Genomic DNA, 24,648 nt, shown 5'->3' on the forward strand with positions numbered 1-24,648 from the left:
TGCATCACTGACTTTAAAAGAAGAGGTGTTTTCCCAGTTGTTACCAGGGCAATGTCATCAGCATATATATAAGCTTTGCAGCCAAGGACAGTGGACATGTCCAAGTCACTGCAATAAATTACAAACAGAATAGGAGTTAAAACTCCCCCTTTGGATAGACCCAAATCATGTTTAACCTGAAAATTTGTACTATACCCACTAGAAGCTACCCTAACCTCGCGATTTCTCAAAAAGCTAGAAATCCAATTTATACAATTGGCAGGTATACCTATTTCCCCTGTTTTCTTTAAAAGTTTATGCAGGTCAACTCGGTCAAAAGCAGACTTCATGTCTAAGAAAACTGTAAATGTATCTTTCTTGCATCTAAAGCCCTGTTTTATTTGGTCCTCGAGTCTAACATTCAGAGAGTTTGTTTTATGACTTCGGAAGTGTGTTTGATGACATAATTCATAATTGCTTAACCTTTTTATTGAGTATTCAGGGAAATTTGAATAATATGACCGGAAGTGATACAGTTTGATTTATTAAACCTGAATTTAATTTAGAGAATTAATAATTTTGCAGGACACAACTTTCATCGATGCGTGGAGACATGGACGATTTGGACTCTGCCGTTGATAGTACTACACAAAGAATATTATCTGCTCAATTCGATTTGTCAGACCTTCGTAATAAGGTCGCTGATCTCAGATCCACTGCCAATTTACTCAAGGATAATACCACTAAGCTACAGGAAGCGAACGTGGAAGGTATGCTATTATGGAACCGTTATTTTTCTTTAACTGAACGGGTATTAGAAAGAGGGTAACCTGAAAGTGACTTACCTAACTTACCCATAACTAGAAAACAGTCCAATATCTTCCTAAAAATTTCCTGTAAGTTTCAACATAATTCCCTTAGCCCTTCGATTGATATTGTTGATACGCCTTTTTGCCAACCTGGTTACACGTAGAATCTTTTGATTTAGTGTAACTCCCCGTCAACTTTCCCTGAAAGTTTCAACTTAATGACCTAAGCCATCCTTAAAATATTGCAGACACGGCCCTTCAACGACCCAGAAAGCCATCCTTAAAATATTGCAGACACGGCCCTTCAACGACCCAGATGCGCATAGTGTCTTTTGATTTAACTCATCATTCCTTGAAAGAATTAACTTGATACCTTTAGCCCTGAAATTATCAGTTTAATGCCTTTAGCAACTTCCTAGGTTTGCTGATATGACCTTTTGACACATTGTATGCTTATAGTGTCATTCATTTAATTCATATATACCCTGATAGTTTCCACTTAATACCCTTAGCAGTTTCTGCGATATTGCTGACACGCCGGTTTGAAAATAATGCATATAGTGTCCTTTAATTTAGGTCATTATAACCCTTAACATGCACTGAAAGTTTTTATTTTAATACCCTTCGCCATTCCATATATTTAGTTCTCAAGCTGATCTTACAATTGGCTGTTTTAAAGTTCTTCGTTACTATGGGTTAGAGTTCGCCTTTTACTAGGTTGTGGCGGATACTGTAACCATGATAAAAGAAGGAGGGATGGTCTCTTCTAATTTTCTTATAAATGAATTAAGACGCAACACAATCCGCCATGATTCTTATTGATTGCCAATAATAATAGGCCTACAAGCAAACATTCAAAAAGAAAACAAACTAAAATAGTAAATTAAAAAATACTTTTTGATTTAAAATTGACGGCTTATTATTGTCCATAAAAGGCAGAAATTACTGCGGAAACTGTCACTAAAAAATCGGACGTAAATTACTTCATAAAAAGATATTTATCCCATAAAAAGTAATCAGTGGATTAAAATTTATGGATGGTTCAGATTAACGACTCTTCTTGACTACTGTGGTCCCTGCGTCGGACTGCAGTATCTTATTACAGCTGGGTTCTAATCCTGTGTCCCTTATTACCAGACTCAGATCAAACCCACTGTGTCACCACAGAACTGGACTAAATTTCAAATTAAAAACAAACAGAAATAGAATGAGAACAGTCTTGTAGTGGTGCAGTGGGTTTAATCTCAGCTTGGTAATACACGGTCTAGTGTTCGAACTCAGCAGGCCTGATGATGATTTTTATGCGAAAGCATAAAAACATCATAATTATCATTCATAATCACATATATAAATAACATATATATATATATATATATATATATATATATATATATATATATATATATATATATATATATATATATATATATGTATATATATATATATATATATATATATATATATATATATATATATATATATATAAATAAATAAGTTGTCTGTGTGTCGAGTGACGTCATGTCATCAGGTCGTCATGTCGTCATTATGACGATGACGTCATTAAATGTATTTAAGACATTCGTTCATGGAAAAATGTTTAATTGTAAAATGAGTGAAGAACCTACAATGTCAACAGCCGAGGAAGCTGCTCAAAGAGTCTATGCCAAAAAACTTGCTGCTGATAGAGAAAGTAAGAAAAGAAAGCGTGCCGAGGAATCACAAGAGCAACGCGAAACCAGACTTGCTGCTAAAAGAGAAAGTGAAAAAAGAAGGCTAAAAGTATTTAAGAAAATCGTTCAAAGACAAATTTTTAATTGTGAGAAGATCGTGGACGGAAAAATGTTTAATTGTAAAATGACTGAAGAACCTACAATGGCAACAGCCGAGGAAGCTGCTCAAAGAGTCTATGCCAAAAAAGTTGCGGCTGATAGAGAAAGTAAGAAAAGAAAGCGTGCCGAGGAATCACAAGAACAGCAAGAAAACAGGCTTGCGGCTAAAGAACGCAAAACCGCGCAGTTAGATGAAAATCCACCTGGACAGCGAGAGTCAAAACATATCAAAACTGAAAATGATACCGATGATGATTGGGTTTGGGATTTTGACTTGGATAAGGTCATCAATGCCTACTAGATTTTAGTTAAAAAAAACAAAGGTTCGGCGATATGTATTTCATAGTGACGCTGAAAAATAAAGAAGAAAAAGAAAACTGAAAAAAGAAATTAGGTAAAAAACTAAAAAAAAACTAAAAAGAAAAAAACACTCAAAGAGAAATTACAGACCGGGACACAAATGACGACCGGGACAGAGGGAATATAAATGACGACGGGACACTCAAAGAGAAATTACAGACTGGGATACCGGGACACAAATGACGACCGGGACACAGGAAATATAAATGACGACCAGGACACAGGTATTTAAGAATATCGTTCAAAGAAAAATTTTTAATTGTAAGAAGATTGTTGAAAGAGAAATTTCTAATTGTAAAATGACTGAAGAACCTACAATGGCAACACCCGAGGAAGCTGCTGAAAAAGAATGTATTCAAGCCGAAGTAGCTGAGTTGGTAAAGCGTTATGTTTCAGGTTCTAGGCCCGAGATGCTCCAGGTTTGAACCTTGGCTTTAGCATTAATACAAAAGAAGAAAAAACTAAAAAGGTAAAAACTACAAAAAAACTAAAAAGAAAATACTAAAAAAATCTAAAAAAGCTAAAAAAACTAAAAACCTAAAAAAAGGTAAAAAACTAAAAACAAAGAAAAAAACTAAAAACTGAAAAAGGAAAAAAAAACTAAAAAAAGGAAGAAAACTGAAAAATAAAGGAGAAAAAGAAAACTAAAAGCCGGCACACAGGGAATATAAATGACGACCGGGACACTCAAAGAGAAATTACAGACTGGGGCACTGGGACACAAATAACGACCGGGAGATATAAATGACGACCGGGACACTCAAAGATAAACTACAGACCCGAACACCGGGACACAAATGACGACCGGGACACGGGGAATATAAATGACGAACGGGACGCTCAAAGAGAAATTACAGACTGGGACACTGGGACACAAACAGGTTCTAGGTCTGAGAGGCTCCAGGTTTGAACCTTTGCTTTAGCATTAATACAAAAGAAGAAAAAAACTAAAAAAGGTAAAAACTACAAAAAAATAAAAAGAAAATACTAAAAAACTAAAAAAAAAACAAAAAAAGGTAAAAAAATAAAAAAGAAAAAAAACTAAAAAGAAACTAAAAAAGGTAAAAACTACAAAAAAAACTAAAAAAAACTAATAAAAAAACTAATAAAAAAACTAAAAAAAAACTAAAAACTGAAAAAGAAAAAAAAACTAAAAACTGAAAAAGAAAAAAAACTAAAAAAAGGAAAATAACTGAAAAATAAAGGAGAAAAAGAAAACTAAAAGCCGGCACACAGGGAATATAAATGACGACCGGGACACTCAAAGAGAAATTACAGACTGGGACACTGGGACACAAATAACGACCGGGAGATATAAATGACGACCGGGACACTCAAAGATAAACTACAGACCGGAACACCGGGGCACAAATGACGACCGGGACACAGGGAATATAAATGACGAACGGGACGCTCAAAGAGAAATTACAGACTGGGACACTGGGACACAAACAGGTTCTAGGTCCGAGAGGCTCCAGATTTGAACCTTTGCTTTAGCATTAATGCAAAAGAAGAAAAAAACTAAAAAAGGTAAAAACTACAAAAAAAAACAAAAAGAAAATACTAAAAAAACTAAAAAAGCTAAAAAACAAAAAAAAAAACAAGAAAAGGTAAAAAAAAACTAAAAAATAAAAAAAATAAAAAAAACTAAAAAAAGGTAAAAACTACAAAAAAAACTAAAAAAAAACTAAAACTAAAACACAAATGACGACCGGGACACAGGGAATATAAATGACGAACGGGACGCTCAAAGAGAAATTACAGACTGGGACACTGGGACACAAATGACGACCGGGATACTGGGAATATAAATGACGACCGGGACACAGGGAATGTTCGATTAGCAATCACCATCAACAAAGCTCAAGGGCAATCATTAGAATAATGAGGTATAGATCTGAATACGGATTGTTTTTCCCATGGACAATTTATGTTGCATGTTCAAGAGTCGGTAAACCTGACAATCTATTTATATGCACAGACAATGGGACATCGAAGAATGTTGTATATTCGCAAGTTTTACGTAGTTAAAAACATATATATCTATAACGAAAAGAGAAATCTTTTCTCTTTTATCTATATTCACAGATGGGACACAGGGACACAACTACAATGGCGCGTAACTAATATGGCGCGTAACGACTTACGCGCGCAGGGGGGCTTGGGGGCGCGAAGTGCCCCCGCCAACTAGGTGTTGGGGTGGCGCGAAGCGCCACCCCAACAGCTAGTAATAATATAAATCACATATAATCACATACAATAATATAATCATATTATGATCATAATATAATTATAATATAATAATAATATAATCACATATAATAATATAAATTTGCAATCATCATAATCATCATAAAATCATCATCATAAAATAATCATCAACATAATTTCCCTGCCAATCCAAACAAGGAAAAGAAGAAGGAATGGGACAATATCACTCAATTGTATATACAATTAGAATTAATTAACTTTATTCTAATTGGTATCCAATTTGTGTAAAAGCTTTCCAGGGTTATAGTCTTTACCGTACCAATTAACCTTAAGGTCCTTATTGTACTAATTAAGACAAGGCTTTATTCTTTTGTTATAATAAACGACCTTACATTACTAGACTCTATATTTCATGTAAATCAATTTAGAAAAGCCAAAAAAGTTGTATTTCGTCTGGATGGCTGTTACAGCTCTTTAGGACACAACAAGTGCATAAAATGGACTGATTTTACGTAAAAGGGTTTGCTTTTATACTTCGATTCTAATAAGTTTTTCGGTTGTGATACTATTACTAGTGCTATTACATACTGTACATACTAGTACATATTCAGGCCTGGATTTACCAATAAGTCCACTAGGACCGAGCCTAGGAGGGCAATAAATTATCACTAAGTGTTTTTTTCTGAACAAAACTGGACCGATGTGATTTATCATCAAAGTGCCAGGTTCACTCCGCTGCCGTGCAGCCTATTCACAAAAAAGTGATTTTAAAACATCACAGGAATTCCATTGCCACTTATAAACTGTCAGATGTCTCCCAAGAATGACAGCTGAGAGTTTGGTATCAATTCTCTCTTTGATCACTCTTGGCTCATCAGTTACGTTCTGTTCAGTGCTTGCACTATCCTCGAATTTCGGGGACTTCCCCGAGAATGTTGCTAAAACGGAGCGGCAAAAACACTTGTGCCTAGGAGCGTCAAAGCTTTAAATCCGGTCCTGTACATGCTATACTAGTTCATTTGTGCTAAAATCCCTTAAAATTTTTGACTAAAATTACTGATATTAGCATAAAGACAGATCGTTTGATAACGTGGAATTGTCACTTGTTTTTGTTTATATTTTGGATTTTTACTATTTTTTACTGTTGTCAGATCTATTTCAAGTAGTTTACATATGCATAAAAAATGTAAAAAAAAACCTACAGGTACCCCTGCTTCCTAATCAGAAATCCCTAGTATTTGAATCCCTTTTTTTCTTTAGGCGCCCTAATTCTTATTCGAGAAGCTCGCCTTCGAGCACAAAAAGCTCAGGATCGTTGCGAAATGAGTCAGTCTCACGTGGTGGACTCAGAAAGGCAGCGAAGAAGAACTGAAGCGTTATTGACTCGTTCTGCAGAGCAGTTCAATGAAACTCAAGACAGGAACAGAGAAGCTTTGAGCGAATTAGAAGCAACGTTGACAGAAATGGAACAAAAGATACCAGATCTTAATGATAAGGTACTAAAGTCATTTCATTTTTAGTGATTCAACTGTAGTGTAGGATTTGTATGCTTCTTGTGTTAGTAATTATCAGAAACGTGATTAGCACCCCTCCTAGAATTTGAAAAACACCTTTTTTTATATTTCCATTGAAAAATTGCCTTTTTGTTTATTTCATTGAAATAATAGAAATTTCATAAAAACTGAGCCCTAAATTTTAAAAAATTTATTCCCCCCTCTCCCTATATCTCCTTGATCTTAGACCACTGACTAATTGATCAAATTTCTGGAGCATGGTCTCCCTGGACTTATAGAAAAAAAGGCTTTGTCGTAAGCTTGCCAGGCTAGAAGGGGAGTTTGATCGGAGTTTTTTATGAAGCCTTTGCAATGCAGTTTGTGCGCAACATGTTTTACTACTTCTCCAGTTTGGCAGTTCGTTAACAAGACTGAACAACTTATAATCCGAAGACAGAGCTTCAGATACTCTAAGTCTTTTGTTGGCCCTCCGCTTTGGGCAAGGAATACTTGTATCGTCGATAAATATAAGGTGTTTGACATAATAGATAAAATGAATGAGCTATTGGTAAAATTCCAAAAGCGTAGAAACATGTTGTTCCTTATCCGAAAGTGTAGAGACGTATTCCAAAAGCGTAGATGCGTGTTATTGACTTTTCTCTTCATTGTACCCTTAAATGTTGCTATTTAACAAACTAATTTTCATTTACTTATTTTCTATGTAATATATAGTTTGAATTATGGGCGAATTTTTTTTCATTTATTATATTTACATTTTATGCTTTATTTCATTGTCTACTCCTAATTAACAGCAAATGTTAGTATAGAGGGTAAAAATTAATTTTTATTATTATTGTTACCTAGGAAACGCACTATCCTTTAATCGTTAGGTACGTATGTAGAGAGATCGCCCTCCCTACCGCCACCCCCAAGCGTCATAGTTTTGTTTATGTGTCATGGTTTTGTTTAATATTTGTTGAAATTTTGCTCATATTATCAACGGCATATATCACGTTCATTGAATTTAACCTCTCTCCCACAAATCTATATTTACTCCTTGGTACTTGTTACTCTTTTTTACATGAGTTAAAGGCCTTTTCGAAAAATTATTTATTCATAGTCAAAATTTTGCATTATAGGTGTGTGACGGACGTGGGGATCCGTGTGACTCACAGTGTGGTGGTGCAGGCTGTGGAAAATGTGGGGCTTTACCTTGTGATGATGGTGCTGTAACAAAAGCTGACAATGCTCTTAACGTAGCAAGAGAAGCAGAGGGTATTTTAAGAGGGAAGCAAGCACAAGCTGAGGAAATGCTACGTGGTGTGAGTGGTCTAATCTATTTTAATTATGGTCCTCTGGGGCTTGTGATAGTCATTTTTTGAAATTAAAATATCTTATCTAGGTAAGTGAAAAAAAAAAGAAAATCCCTGATCTATATCAGCTGTGGTAATTCAAAAGTTGTTATCTGATTTTCTTAAGTTTAGATTTTAAAGGTGATCAAAGTGAGTGTGGTAATTGTCGAGGCATTAGTCTGGTGTCTGTAGGTAGAAAATTACTTAGTAATATGATACTTTTTACACTGAGAGATGCTGTAGACAAAGTTTTAGGAGAAGAACAGTGCAGTTTTAGAAAAGGTAAAGGATGATTCGAGCAAATTTTCACTCTTAGGTTAATAATTGAGAAGTGACTGATTTGTCAACCACCTTTGGTCCTCAGTTTTATAGATTATTTTTATATATATAGATGAGCAAGCGTTCGATTTTGTTGATAGAAGAGCTTTAGCAAAGGTCTTATCCTTGTATGATATGCCAGAAGAATACATGAAAGTGATTAATGCTATGTACGAGAATAACGCTGCTGCGGTTAAGGTAGGAAATGAGGTTAGCAACTGGTTTTTTAATAATTCAGCAGTTAAGCAGGTTGTGTTCTATCCCCCTTTATATGGATTATTTTGATGGACTTTATATTAAGAAGCACAGGAAAACCAATGGGAGACCACAGAATCAAATGGGGAGGAAAACCTCCCCTGGACTTAGATTACGCTGATGATTTAAACTTCCTTGACGAAGGTGTGAGCAAAATGAATGAATTCTTAGAGATTTTGCTAGTTCAGAGTGCTAGAATTGGTTTGAAAAATAATAATATAATTTGGAATCAATAATAATTTATAACAAGACTAAGTAACTAAGGCTAGGAATAAATGGAGATGAAAAGGTGACGTTGGGTAACGAAAAGATTGATCATATGGGTAGCTTCACTTACCTTGGTACTATTATTAGCAAAGACGGTGGGAGCAGTGAAGATGTTAAAAGTAGGATAGCCAAGCCTCAGGGTGTTTTTTCACAGTTAAAAAATAGTTTGGAAGAATAGGAAGATAAATCTGCAAACAAAGATTAGAATATTAGAAGGTGCAGTGGTGACAGTGGTCGAATAGGGCTCTGAAACATGGGCGCTCCGAAAAGCGGATGAAGATTTACTAGATGTTTTCCAGAGAAATTGCCTACGGATTGTTCCGGGTACCCGGCTGACTGACCGTATTTCAAGCAGTAGGTTGTACGAAAAATGTGGTTCAATTCCGCTTTCTAGGGCTATGATGAAAGAGAGATTGAGATGGCTAGAGCGAGTTGTGCGGATGAAGGATGACAGATTGCCGGAGATTGCCCGTTTTGGCCGACCGTCTAGGGCTAAACGGAAAACAGACTGTCCTCATTTTGGGTGGGAGGACGTCATAAAAAAGATTTAAAGGAAACGGGAACTTACTGGGAGGTTGTAAAAAGGGAGGCTTTGAATAGATTAGGATGGAGGAGGAGCGTGCGTAGCCGTGTTTACCTCAGGTGGCTTGGTATTGTGATGAGTTGTTAGCAGTAGTAGATTTAAAGCAGACTCCCCCAAACTAGCCAGTGTCTACTAAGTGGCTCGATTTGTCTCTCCTTTCTCATTTAGTGTAATTTAATATATTTCCTTTTCGTATCTGTTTTGTTTACTAATTATATTTCTCTTCTGTTTTATTTCAATTTCTTTTACTTTATGTGGACATAAAACAATGTCAACCTTGTCGGCATTCTACTATCGCACACTGACCTAAGTTCTGCGTAGCGCAGATACAGACTCGATGCCTTCAGCCGGGAGTGCAGTGCAATGCTTGGTGTAATCCTCCGAAACTTCCCGTGTTTTCCCCCGAGATTTCTCTAGGTGTTCATTTAGAGCTGGGTTGACTCTGGCTGAGCTTACAGGGTCACACCATCGACCCCAGTTCCAAATCAAATAACCAAGGACACCAGGACTCGAACCTCTGACCTCAGGATTTCAAGTTTGGAGCGCTAACCGGAGCGCTTAACCGTGAAACAAAATATTGTATGTTTGGAAGGTTAGCCGAATAAAAAAAAAGAATAATAATAAACAATGAGAAGGAAGAAACCTGAATATTCAGCCTGAGTATTCAGCTTCCCATACATATCATGAACAACCTCTACAACTAAAAGTTCACATAAGAAGTCATTAGAATATGGCCGTGCATGCCAATGTCTCTTGAAACTAACTGCGTATTGCTTGCCTGTTGTTTTGGAAAAAAAAAGAACTGCCCAATAGGTAAATAAAAAATGGGTGTATATATGTGAATGAAAATATGTGAGTAAAAAATGAGTGTATAAAAAATGCACCCACCTAGTTTTGGTGTGGAAAAGAAAAAAGAAGTCACTAGCAAAAAAATTAAATATAGACATCTTCAATTTTAAATAGTCATTCATTGAATCAATTTCATAAAAATGAATAGTTGTAAAATCTAGAAGGGAGAATTTTTTTTCAATTTATTACCGATGGAAGCGCAAAAAACAGATATTTTTCAATAACATATAAAAAAAATAATATTTTTTTAAATCTAGGAGGAAGGAGCATAAAAAGACCTAGAGGGCAAATGTCCCTAGCTCTCTTTTGGCTTTTAAATCTACTTCTCTTCTGTTTTATTTGTGGTCAGTTAGATATTTTGGAGGGGAGGCAAAAAAGAAAAATGAAAATGAATAGTACCGAAACTGAATAGGCTGCACTAATTCAAAAAAAGTGATGTGATTTTATTGTAAAACTTATATTTAAAGCCTTAAAAAATCTCTATTATATTAAACTGTCTCAAACAGGCTGGCTATATCTACTGACAGTCCGTTGTCTCCTTTCAGTTTTAGTTTTTAACCTATTCAGAATCTTCTAAATTTTATGTGTTTTTATCTCACTTTATAGCCTACAAGTTCCATGAAAGAAATATTAAGATGGCTAGGCCACGGATGATATATTGCCAAAGATTGTGCTTTTTGGTGTCCATCTAATCCAAATTCCTCAAATGAGTTGGGAAATGTTCGTAAGAAAGGTTTTAAATAAAATTCGAACTTGACAAGAGGGGGGGGGGGGGTTGATAATTAAGCTTTGAACGGATCTAACTGGAGACGGAGCGCGCAACGTGTCATTACTCAACGTGTCAATACTGACCAAAATATGGTACCCCCTTAATAACTGCATAGTTTATAGGCAACCAAAAGAAAAATATTGGAAAATCGTGTTTTTCAAGTATAAATATACCTGAGATGTGTTGAGAGGGGGGGGGGTGGACACTTTATTTTGTTTTTCTTGGAAGTTTAAGCAAAGCTTAAAGTTTTGTTTTGGGATTTTACAATAACCAGCGAAATGCTAACACAAAATAATTCCATATTTTCAATGAATTTTGAATTTCAGGTTCGTCAAGCAGAACAAGAATCCACTGAGGCTTTGAATGTTGCCACAGTGGCCTACGAATCTGCTTTGGGTGTGAAAAATCAATCAGAAACAGTAAAGTCTCAATTAGAAGATTTGGTGAAACAAATTGAGGATTTTATGTCTCAAAATGGGGCATCAGTATCAGATATTAGACAGCTTGCTAATGAGGTAATTTATATGCTTATAAGCTTTAATTTATAGTTACTCAAACGGTGGTATGCAATATGAGTCACTCAGAATCAAAATCTATTAAATAGATCGATACATAGACTTATTCAACGATACATTCTGAGATAATAGTGGTTTTACAAAACGTTTTGGAAAAAAATTAAAGGGGTAAAAGTTGTTAAGAAAAAGGCCAAACGAAGATAATTTCCAGTGAAAAAAACTATTTTAGTTCTTCATTGGCTTAAAAACATCCTGGTTCATTTTTGTTCAGTATCAGATATTATACAGCTTGGTAGTGAGGTAATTTATAGACTTATAAGCCTTAATTTATAGTTACTCAATCGGTGGACTTTAAGCTGAATCCATAACGTTTAAAAAAAAAAATCCAAAATCCATATAAAAATGTGTTTTAAAAATTGTTTTTAATTATTTAGTTTTAATTCTCACAATTTGATGTAAGTTCATTTATATATATATAGATAATTTCTCTCTTAATATTGTATTGTGCTGAAGACGGCACTTGGACATAGGGCCGAAATATCCACAGAACTAATTTCCACTGTCTTGAAAAGATTTTCCCTATTGTCTCTACTTTGTATTTGTTAGGATAAAGATCATCCTGTACCATTGCTGGTCCTTAGGGCGTCGACTCGACGTTTCAGTTGCTGGGTGTTTTTTACAGAGACAAGTAGCAAGCTTGTCGCCCAACCTTGCTGCAGCGGGGAACGAACCCTGGTGCTCCGTATTGCCAAGCAGAGCATCAACCCACTCTGCTACAACTGGTTAAAATCCATATAATATTTTGCGAAAAAAAATGGAAAGGGGAAAAATATAAAGATAAGGGTCAAACGTAGATAATTCCCAGTCAAAAAAAAAAATCATTATTGTTGATCATTGGCTTGAAAATGTCCTTGTGTGGTTTTGTTCAGCTGGCTTTTCTTTTTCTTCTTCTTCTCCTTAAATAACAAGAAATACCTGAGGTCAGGAGAATTGAGAATTGATATATAATTTCAGTCAAATTGATACACATTATCACTATGTTAAGTGTTACTTTACTTTTTACTATATTTCACTAGCTATTGGATGCATCTATATACACTTCTACTAAGGTTGATGTACTATTTTCACTCATATGAGTCTAACGAGATACAAAAAGAGAATTAAAAGGTACCAAACGTAAAAATTGACGTTACTTGTTCTAATCCTATGATAATAAATAAAAACAGCGAAAAGAAATTAAAAAAAACACGGATTAGAAAAAAGAAGAAAACCGTAAAAAGGATACAAAGACGACAAAGAACAACACTAAAAATGTTGAATCAAAATAGAAAAAAAAGCCGAATAAAATTAAAAGACTAAATATACAATTAGTGGCATCAGTGCCAGCATATAAATATATTATATTTTTATGTAGACTTGGACTTGAGCTTACATAAAGTTGAGGGCGCAGTTAATAAATTTATAAAATAATAAAATAATTAGTTAATAATTATTAAAATAATCAATAACGATGAATTGGAATAAATTTTCAAGAAAATTTGTCCTAGTTTTTATCTTTCTGTTGTTTGACTTGTATTCTCTCAGTCATGTATTTACTGATTTGCTCACTTAAATTCACTCATTGAATAATTCATTCTCAGGTTATGGTGAGAGCTATTTCTCTACAACCTGAGCAAATTACTGAGCTATCAGAAAGGATTAATGACGCCATAACATCCCTCACAAATATTGATGATATCTTAGCGGCTACTTCGGATGACCTGAAAACTGCTAACACACTGAAGGCCCGTGCCGATACTGCAAAGTAAGTAATCTTGAGATTGGGTACTTTTATTTGCCTTTTTTTAATAAATGTCATTTATTTTATTAATTTATTAATATTACTTATAATTAATTATTTTCTTTTAATACTCTCTGTTTCTTCGCTAATAGTTTCTTAGACCACCCTACCTTTCAATTCACAGAATTTAACGAATGAAAATATATAGAGAAAAAAAAATTGTTTTTTTATGTTGTGTTTAATTTAGCTTAATTCATTTTTTCCCGTTGATAAAGCCTCCTGGACTTGGAGTCTTTGGAGTATTTGGACTTTAATTATATGAAGTTTTTTTTTGTCCACTGCTTTATTTCAATATCATAACCGTTTGTTCTTCTCTACATTTTCATTTATTAAATTCTCTTTGCTTATTTTCTTTCTTTTAGTTTTTAATTCTTCTTCTTTTTTCTTCGGGCTATGCATGATGACAAACTATTATGAAATAGAATATTTGGACTTTTATTCTTTTAATCTTTTTTGGTCCGCTGCTTTATTTGAATATCATATCCGTTTGTTCTTCTCTACATTTTCATTTGTTAAATTCTGTTCGCTTATTTTCTTTCTTTTTGTTTTTAATTCTTCTTTTTTTTTCTTCCTGTTATGCATAGTGACAAACTATTATGAAATAAAATAGCTGATTTTTTAGTCGTTGAAATAAAAAAAAGCAACTTTTTCAAATGTAAAAATATTCCATTTCTCAGTGCCGCTGTTGGTATTGGATGTGAATAGGTGTAGGATATTGGGATACGATGAAACGAACGAGGTACTTCCAAAGCTTTACCCCATTCCAACTAATATACAACTAAGAAGGTTGGATATAAGAATGTTCAATGTAGCCATAACAGGAGCCAGAAAACGAGATTGTTTTTTTTTTTTATTTAAAAAATAAGTATAAAAAAACATCTACTTATTATTTGCATATGCTTTATGAGTAAATTCAAAATAAAATTTAAATTTAGAATGAACAAAGATTTTTTTTAAATAAATAAACTAATAAAACAAAGACCTTACGAAAAAGGGATAATGGAAGAATTTTGTTTTTTTTAAATGACTCAATAATTGATGAAGTTTCAAAGGGTTACAGTTGTCTTTTATCAAGTACACTTGTGCCTTCTCTTGGTGGTGGTTGTTATATCAGTCAATAAAAAAAAGTACATGATGATCATCAATTTGCTAAATTGTGCAGGTATGTAAACGCTTTATACTCTTTTATTTATAGATTAGATGCTGAGGAAATATTGAACCTTGTTCAAGAGGTCTTGGAGGCACTTGATGAGGCAACGAAATCTCAGGAAGAAGCTCGTGGTGCTATAGATAATGCCTCTGCAGATATTAGTGCTGTTGAAAAGGATTTGGCACAGGTAATATAAAGTGGTAATTTCACAAACTTATAAAAAAGGAAAGAGGAAGAAATCTTCAGAAAGACAGATATATATATATATATATATATATATATATATATATATATATATATATATATATATATATATATATATATATATATATATATATATATATATATATATATATATGTATATATATATATATATATATATATATATATATATATATATATACAAAATCTTTTTTATTTGAAAGTCTGAAGCAACTCATCAGTGTGTATAGTAATGTCAAGTTCACATTTACTCAACCCTTAGCATATCAAAAGATTATCAAACAAATGGAAATTTCAATTTTGTTAAATTTTTAAATTTTTGGAGGGTCCTTTGTTGCAATTATTATTGGAACTTTCCGATGCTCACCTATTGTGCTTACAAATATGTGTTGGTTTGGGAAAGTAGGTTTAAATCATTTTTGTTCATTTTGCTAGCCATGAATTATTAATTGAGGTATTTCACGCGTATTTTGATAGTACGAAGAAAAACCAACATTGGCCTTTTTGTAACTTCATCGCCTGTGAAAAAAAATACATCCCATTTAGCCTGTTACCTAATATATTTGTGCTTAAGACAGATATATATATATATATATATATATATATATATATATATATATATATATATATATATATATATATATATATATATATATATATATATATATATATATATATATATATATATATATATATATATATATATATATATATATATATATATATATATATATATATATATATATATATATATATATATATATATATATATATATATATATATATATATATATATATATATATATATATATATATATATATATATATATATATATATATATATATATATATATATATATATATATATATATATATATATATATATACTGCCTGTCCATGGATTATTCTTTATGGTTGATTGTGTGTGGCTATGCTGTTTGACCTATGTGATTGTATGGATGATAGGGTTAAGGTCTTATTCAAGTGCTGATCTATATTAATCACTAATGTAGGAAAACAGTCTTCCTTTTCTCCTTCTGCTTTTTTTTGTGTGTGTGTGTTTGTGCTGTTGCATTGGTGATTTCTCTTTTCATTAAATATATATTAAGGGAAAGAATCTTCAAATTTTCGTTTGTAAGAGTCGATCTCAAGAACCCTGCGTAGGGGGCACCACTTCATGGAAATGTAGAGAGACAACTGTTTATTTTATATACAAAATTGTATAATCCAATGTTTAACGGGTGCTGAATTTAATCCTTCTCCGAGGATCGCGAAAGGTACTTTCTTTCGAAATTCAGGGTGATGGGGGCCTTTTTCTACCTCCCCCCATCTAAATAGTGCCCCAGGCCCTCCTTTAACTACACAGAGTTTCTATCTGTACATCAAGACGGCCGCTAGGAAATTTAATCGTGGGCATTTGAAAAACTGTATCATGCAAAACTTTACCTCGTGTATATAATATTCAAATTTATTATTAAGTATTAGAATAATAAAATTAAATAAGAGATTAATATTAATTATGTCGTACTGAATAATAGTTTATTTTCAAATAATAGAATAGTAGATAATAAAATAAAGAAAGCTTTTAAATGATAGCTACTAAACAATGCTTTAAATGATAATTTTGATCGATAATAAAAATGATTATGGGAAAGTTTATTATATGTGGTGCGCCCCCAGTGGCCTTAACTCACGAAAATGTAATAGGGGGCAAAATTTATTTTTCAAAATCTAGGATCAATCTTGTTGTTTTTCGATTTTTTTTTCAATGAAATACCAACAAGAGAACTTTTCAAATCTACTGGGGGAGGGGGATACATTTATCAATTTAAAAAAAAAATTATTCCCCATGAACGTCACATAAATTTTACAAATATTTTTCAGATGAACAAAAAAACAAATAAGATCTGTTGGTAATATTGAAAGAAATCGTTTTATTTTCGTCCTTGTGCGAATTGTATTCGCTCATAGAGAGCCATCACGATCCTATTACATACGTCACAGTGCCTCAATAACTAAAGAATCTTTAAATGAAAAAAGGTATATTAACACATTAATTGCCTGTATTTAAATGAAAGAGTCTATTGTTTTTATAGCCTATGTTACACGAGCGTATGTTTAAGTATATTTTGCCTTTTTTTTAAATTTGGATTCGAATGCATTACAGATCCATGACAGTTCTATCACATAGTACATAGTACTGTCACATAGTGACAGTTCTTCACAATGCTGAAGGACTAAATGGCCTATTTTCTTTATTGCCTGTTTTATATAAGCCTATAGTTAAATATGATTCGCTTTTGAATATGCAAGAAAGCCAAAATTCAAATAAATTGTGGCAAAAAATCTCCTGGACTTAGATTATGCTGATGGTTTAAGCATCCTAGACGAAAACGTTTGCAAAATGAATGAACTTTTTGCGGCTTTGCGAGTTTAGAATGTAGGAAGGGGTTGAAAAAATAATCTTAAGAAGACTAAGTCGCTATGGAATAACTGAAGGAGAAAAGGTGACGTTGGGTAGAGAGCAGATTGATTAAGTGGACAGCTTCACCTACCTAGGCAGTATTATTAGTAAAGACGGTAAGAGCAGTGATAATGTTAAAAGTAGAACAGGCAAGGCCCAGGGTGTTTTTTTCACAGTTGAAAAAAGTGTGGAAGAATAGGAAGACAATTCTGCAAACCAAGATTACAATTTTGGGAGCTACAGTGATGACAGTGGTCAAGTATGGTTCTGAGGCGTTGGTGCTCCGAAAAACAGAGGAGGACTTGATGGCTGTTTTCCATAGAAATTGCCTGCGGATTGTTTTGGGTACCCGACTGACTGACTGTATCTCAAACAGTAAGCTGTACAAAAAGGGCGGTTAAGACCTGCTATCTAGGACTGTAATGAGAGAAAGGTTGAGATAGGCCAAGTACTGTGTATGAAGGGTGACATATTTCTAAAGATAGTCCTTGTCGGTCAGCCGTCGAGGGCCAATCGAAAAGTAGGTCATCTCCAAATGGGTTGGGAGGACGTCGTAAGGAAATATTTAAGGGAAATAGGAACTTCCTGGGAGGGGAAAGAGCCAGCCTTTGAATAGATTGGGGCGGAGGAGAAGCGTGCATAGCTGTGTTGGCCTCAGACGCTTTGGTGCTGCAGTGAGTCCGTTGCAGTTAGTAGTAGTAGTGGCATTCAGGAATTGTATTCATTATGTTTATTAACCGAATGCTTAATATATTTATTAATCGTATTTATTATATATCGTATTTAGGACTTTAAAGTTACTCAAATGTTATGATTTTTCGTCGCATAACTATTTTTTTCCCTACTTCAATAATGCCCCCTTATATTCCATAGATTTCGAGCGAAACCGCTGACGCTCAACAGAAAGCAAGTGACTCCGTTCGTGATGTGGAAGATCTGAGCAGCAGACTGAAGAATCTTCAGATTACCATCGTAAAGAACGATCGCGATGTTCGCGAGGCATCAAGAGAAGTTGACGAGGCAATACAGTTGTCTGAGAGAGCTCGCGAAGGCGCTCTTGATCTAGAGAAAGCATATAAGACAGCTACCGAAACTCTTGAATCTCAGTCAGATTTAGCTATTCAAGCTAGAGAGAGGTCTCAGAGGTTGCAAGAGCGTGCAAGTCGTTTGGCAACGTCTGTGCTGGGGAAACTTCAGGAATTTAAAGGTATGTAAAGATAAAAATTCCTCTTAATTTATGTTTTTAAACTCCTATGGTATGCCTTGCTTCCCCTCCCCATTATGAGAACTAAAACAACGACTTATTATTATTGAAATTGAGTTGAATTAACTATTTAAAACTGAATTCAGGTATGAATATATTTAAGATGCGTCCGTGTGGGGAAAAGTATGCTTTTGTTTGGTATTCCAGGTAATGGTGGCGCCAGGCTCGTGATAACTGTGCTGCTGCACGGGGCCTCGCATATCATTGTAGGCATAACTTAAATGCGAGGCCGCGTGAATACCCTGCATTCTCTTCGCTACATGCTAATACTGCAGAAGGGTCCTTCACGCTGCATGGTGGAAACTTACCGTGAAATCTCATTTGAGACTACAATACCACCTACACAATAAGATTTAATAGACTAAGTGACTTAAATGCGATTCTCCAGTATGTAACAATAGCCATTGGGACCTTACAAATCGATATTGCGCAGGGTCCTAAAAGTTCTATTGCTGCCACTGGCAGCTCCTCTGCTATTTTTCTTTATCGTCATCAAAACAGCGTATGCTACAGAAACATGCAGTACTTCGTTTTGATGCCCAAAAATAAATAAATTTTATAAATGATAAATATATGAATAAATAAAATAACTAAATTTAAAGTAAATAAAATATATTTTACACTATATAAATAAATTGTCTAAAAATAAATAAAATTATTCTAGTATCGTGCTAGTATAAAATTATACTGATCAAACTGATATACTATGCTAATATTGGACTATTAAAACAGTACACTAATTATGCTAATATATTGATATTATACTAATATATACTAATTTAAAACTCCAATATTATATAAATCTTTTTTAATCTTTGGTATAAACACAGGAATCTTTAGTTAGAGCTAATAATTCACTTTCTTTTCAGAAATGGAAGAAGAATACAACAAATACGAAAGCCGACTGAAGAACCAATCAGACGAACTGTCATATTTGAATAACAGAATGACTGATTATTTAACATTTATCTCCGAGAAATCTGAATTTTATAGATCTTGCCAGAAATAAGTTAGTGATTCTTGATTAGAAGTGCTTCCAAATGGTGCCTTTTCAAAATAAACTTTGTATGGTAGCCAGTTAGGGGATGTTTTACGTAAAGAAAAATATGTTTATTTTTCAGGGGGACCTAGTTTTTTAAGTTTTCTCTGCTATTTGTTTACATCTAATACGAGTTTTTTTTATTTATAGGGGTAGCATCATGAGAAAAGGTTATTTGTAGACAATCTCGTATATTTTCAATGTCTAACCTATTTATAGTTACTTATTTATAGTCAGGCGCCAACTTACGAAAACAGAGGGAGCTTTTTTTTATTTTTATCATTTTTGCCATCTTATCATTTTTCATTATTGAAGCAACAAAAAAGGAAAAAACTTAAAAGTTTTTTACGGGCTTTTTTCAATGAAGATACCAAGAAGCGTATTTAAAGATCTAGGGGAATGGTTATCGTCTCCCCCTCCCCTTTGCTTCAGTTTGTATGTCTGAATAAGAGTGGGCATTTATGTATATAGGAAATGTAAGCAATTATATCTAAAGTGAGTTTTTATACATCTTAGTTTTCTCACCTCTCAGAGGGAAGAAAATTTTTGGAAATAGCATTGGTTCTCCTGTAACATCCTCGAAATAATAACGACTGTTTTTTTTTTTTTTTAAATCTATCAGGGGTGCAATTGCTCTTCGCCCTCAGCTGCTGAGTGCAGCTCTGCACTAGATACTAAAAAACGTCTTTTTTTGGTATTTTCATTGGAAGATACCTTTTTTTGGTATCTTCATTGAATAAAATAAAAAAGCAAAAAAAAAACTTCGAAGAATATTTTATTCCCCTCCGTACGTTTTTGTGTATTGACACCCCTGAAATCTTTGTCAATTATTTGTCCCTTCTACGTTATCACATCGGCTTGTAATACCTTTACGATATTAATATGTTAGCATTGCTGCTCTTTTTGATTATTTTGTGACAATATCTATTATAAAATATTATCTTAGTTATTATAAAATGGTGAAGCTGCAATTTAATAAGGCTGTTGTGACTATAGGGCGGATGGAAGTTCTGTTATTGGAGCAAAACAAGGTGGGGAGGGATTAGAACCGGGCATCCTCACTCCTTCTGAAATCCCAAAATTTCTTGAATTTCAGGGCACTTCTTATTTAAGTTATAAAATAGTTTTTGTGTTTATGTCCTTCCCACCCCCGAAAAAAAATTGTTGCCCACGTGCCTTTGACAGATAGCATATTTGTTGCATGTGCCTTTGTGATCCATCTGGTTGCAACCTAGAATGGGGTTGCACCCCAGAAAAAAATATTATTATATTTTATTTCCCACCCCAGGAAAAAATATTTTTATGTCTTACAGAAAGAAAAATCGTTGCCCGCGTGCCTTTGACAGATAGTATATTTGTTACATGTGCCTTTATTATCCATCTGGTTGCAGCCTAGAATGGGGTTGCAACCCAGAAAAAAATATCATTATGTTTTACAGAAAGAAAAATCGTTGCCCACGTTCCTTTGACAGATAGTATATTTGTTACATGTGCCTTTGTGATCCATTTGGTTGCAGCTTAGAATGGGGTTGCACCCCCCAAAAAATATTATTAAGTTTTACAGAAAGAAAAATCGTTACCCATGTGCCATTGACAGATAGCATATTTGTTACATGTGCCTTTGTGATCCATCTGGTTGCTGTCTAGAATGGGGTTACACCCCAGAAAAAAATATTATTATGTTTTACGGAAAGAAAAATCGTTGCTCACGTGCCTTTGACAAATAGTATGTTCGTTATATGTGCCTTTGTGATTCATCTGGTTGCAGCCTAGAATGGTGTTGCATCCCAGAAAAAAAATATTATAATGTTTTACAGAGCGAAAAATCGTTGCCCAAATGCCTTGGATTGATAATATATTCGTTACATGTGCCTTTTTGATCCATCTGGTTGCAGCCTAGAATAGTGCAGGTCTTGGGTTTAAATCTTATTGGTTGCAGATTTATTTACAGGGTTTATAAACATTGAATTGAAGCTTAACAACAGGGGAATTGGATATCTCACGAATTTTATTTATATTTTCTTAAGTTTCTACACACTGGATAATCGATAAGTGCACTTTCCATCTACAATAGTTCAAAAGGTTTTATTTAACGTATTTGTGAAAGCGAAGGTTTAAACTCCTTGCCCCAAAAGCAGTGTAAATTTGTATTGTCCTGTGGTGGCGCAGTGGATTTGACCTTAGCTTGGTAATACGGGACCCAGAGATCGAATCATGCTGCAGGAATGCACTGCAGCGCCGACGCAGGGACCTTAGTAGTCAAGAAGCGTCGTTAATCTGATACAGTACAATGTAAATTTGTATTGATTAGTTTGATCTGTTTCCTTTAATGTTATTTGAGCTTATGGTCTTGGGCACAAATAAATCTAAGCGGGGAGGGTGGGGGAAGAACAGAAACACAAGTCGTGAAAATTTGAGAGGGAGAGGTTTTTATCTCAACCAAGAGAGAATTCGAAATCGCAACTCTTAATATCAAAACAGTTGTTGACATATCTTATAAGAAGCTGTTAACTTTACAGTCATCTATATATCAATAAGAGTGAAAAAACTAATGACAAATTGTTTGACCTTTGGAAAAGTTTGTGTTTTTTTTTTTTTTTTTTACATAATACCTTTTGTGACAGCAATTTTTTTGTGCATGTCACAGTATGACGTCATAATATATGACGTCACTCATATACATTTTTTTCCAAAATTAAACCTCTAGACGAATTTTCTCAAACTGGTGATCTATGTAGATCGTTTTTGAAGGGTATATTTCCTACTAGATCTGCTATACTTTATAAGAAGCTGTTAACTTTACAGTCATCTATATATCAATAAGAGTGAAAAAACTAATGACAAATTGTTTGACCTTTGGAAAAGTTTGTGTTTTTTTTTTTTTTACATAATACCTTTTGTGACAGCAATTTTTTTGTGCATGTCACAGTATGACGTCATAATATATGACGTCACTCATATACATTTTTTTCCAAAATTAAACCTCTAGACGAATTTTCTCAAACTGGTGATCTATGTAGATCGTTTTTGAAGGGTATATTTCCTACTAGATCTGCTATACTTTATAAGAAGCTATTAATTTTACAGTCAGCTATCTATTAATAAAAGTAAAAAAAATAGTGACAGTTTTTTCAGTGTTCAGATCTTCAATAACAATTTGTGTTTTTTTAGATACTGCCTTTTGTGGTACCGTAACTGTTGTGCCAAAATGTATAATTTTGTTTAAAGCTTTTTTCTTTTGTTCTGATTCTTAATCTCTGATAGTGTCTTGCTTTTTGTAATTTGAGTAATCCGAATATATAAAATTAATTAATTATATACTATTTACAGTGTACACAATTTATAAATATAAAAAGGGGCTTTATTTTTTTTTTTTTTTTAGCCTTATCCAAAGCTAATTGAATTTTTTTTTCCTTCAAAATTTTGAAGCTGCAAATTTAAAAATATTTAAATTTCGGAAAATTTTAATTAAAGCATAAATTTTGTACTCAAATTTTGAATTCGAAATTTGTAAGTCTAAAAAAATTAACGAGTTAAAAAAAAAATAAAGCCGCAAATTTAAACATATTTAAATTTAGGAAATTTTAGTTGAAGTATAAATTTTTTGCTATTTTTTTTCTATTTATTTTCGTAAAATAAAAAAAACAATATCCCAAAGGGCTCAATGGCCTGTTATAATGCTCAAATTTTGAACTTGAAATTTGTAACACTAAAAAAAATTTTAACTTTTAACTTTGGATCGTAACTAAAAAGACGAACTAATCAAACAGTTCGTGGTAACGAACTGTAGTAAGGAGCGACCCGGCTCAATAGTAAACGAAACTCTAAAAATGCTAAAATATATATCAAAAGAATCAGATTTTTATGCTGATTTTAAATATATAAGTTTCATCAAATTTAGTCTTTGTCATCAAAAGTTACGAGCCTAAGAAAATTTGCCTTATTTTGAAAAATAAGGGTAACACCCCCTAAAAGTCATAGGATCTTAACGAAAATCTCACCACCGCATTCAGCGTATCAGAGAACCCTATAGAAAAAAATTTCAAGGTCCAGTCTACAAAAATGTGGAATTTCGTATTTTTTGCCAGAAGAAAAATAACGGGTGCGTGTTCATTTTATTTATTTATTTTTTTCCAGGGATCATCGTATCGACCAAGTGGTCCTAGAGTGTTGCAAGAGTGCTCATACTAACGGAAATGAAAAGTTCTAGTGCCCTTTTTAAGTGACCAAGAAAATTGGAGGGCATCTAGGCCCCCTCCCACGCTCATTGTTTTCCCAAAGTCAACGGATCAAAATTTTGAGATAGCCATTTTGTTCCGCATAGTCGAAAACCATAGTAACTATGTCTTTGGGGATGAATTGCCCCCCACAGTCCTTGGGGGAGGGGCTGCAAGTTACAAACTTTGACCAATGTTTACATACAGTAATGGTTACTGGGAAGTGTACCGACTTTATCAGGGGGATTCTTTTGGTTTGGGTGTGGGGTTCAGGGGAGGGGGCTATATGAGAGGATCTGTCCTTGGAGGAATGTTTCATGGGGGAAGAGAAATTCAATGAAAAGGGCGCAGGATTTTCTAGCATTAATATAAACATGAAAAAGTTTTTTCAATTGAAAGTAAGGAGAAGCATTAAAACTTAAAACGAACAGAGATTTTTACGCATATGAGGGGTTCTAAAAATACTATAGCATAAAGAGCGAGGTACTTAGGAGGAGATAAATACTTCGCTCTTTATGCTAAAAAATTTTTAAGTAATTTCAACTATTTGTTCTACGGCCTTTCTGATTCAGGGGTCATTCCTAAAGAATTGGGACAAAACAAGATTTAGAGTGAAGAGTGATGTATTAACGAGGGGACCAACCCCCTCATATATATAATCAAAAATATAAGGATATAAAGTTTGTTACGTAAGTTAATTCTTAAGTTACGTATATTTTTTACTAATAAAAACATTCGTTAAAAAAAAAGATCTAGTTGCCTTTTTAAGTAACCGAAAAATTGGAGGGCAACTAGGCCTCCTTCCCTACCCCTTATTTCTCAAAATCGTCTGATCAAAACTAAGAGAAAGCCATTTAGCCAAA

General features: G+C 33.6%; 1 protein-coding gene across 2 annotated transcripts in view; it reads left to right on the plus strand.

The window, feature by feature from the left end:
* The window catches only part of LOC136037782 (laminin subunit beta-1-like), a 142,588-nt gene extending 119,704 nt beyond the window's left edge, over nucleotides 1–22,884 (plus strand). Inside the window, exons 20-27 of one of the 2 annotated variants that reach the window (XM_065720611.1) lie at nucleotides 565–749; nucleotides 6,449–6,684; nucleotides 7,821–8,003; nucleotides 11,401–11,589; nucleotides 13,230–13,393; nucleotides 14,625–14,766; nucleotides 18,139–18,472; nucleotides 19,399–22,884. In XM_065720611.1, coding sequence (XP_065576683.1) covers nucleotides 565–749; nucleotides 6,449–6,684; nucleotides 7,821–8,003; nucleotides 11,401–11,589; nucleotides 13,230–13,393; nucleotides 14,625–14,766; nucleotides 18,139–18,472; nucleotides 19,399–19,538 — 1,573 coding nt within the window. In that variant the 3' untranslated portion in view covers nucleotides 19,539–22,884. The remainder of the gene's footprint in view (nucleotides 1–564; nucleotides 750–6,448; nucleotides 6,685–7,820; nucleotides 8,004–11,400; nucleotides 11,590–13,229; nucleotides 13,394–14,624; nucleotides 14,767–18,138; nucleotides 18,473–19,398) is intronic. The other variant, XM_065720612.1, reaches the window with a different exon arrangement.
* Nucleotides 22,885–24,648: the final 1,764 nt, after the last annotated feature.

Source organism: Artemia franciscana, chromosome 17 (genome assembly GCF_032884065.1).
Source record: "Artemia franciscana chromosome 17, ASM3288406v1, whole genome shotgun sequence".
Taxonomy (NCBI): Eukaryota; Metazoa; Arthropoda; class Branchiopoda; order Anostraca; family Artemiidae; genus Artemia; species Artemia franciscana.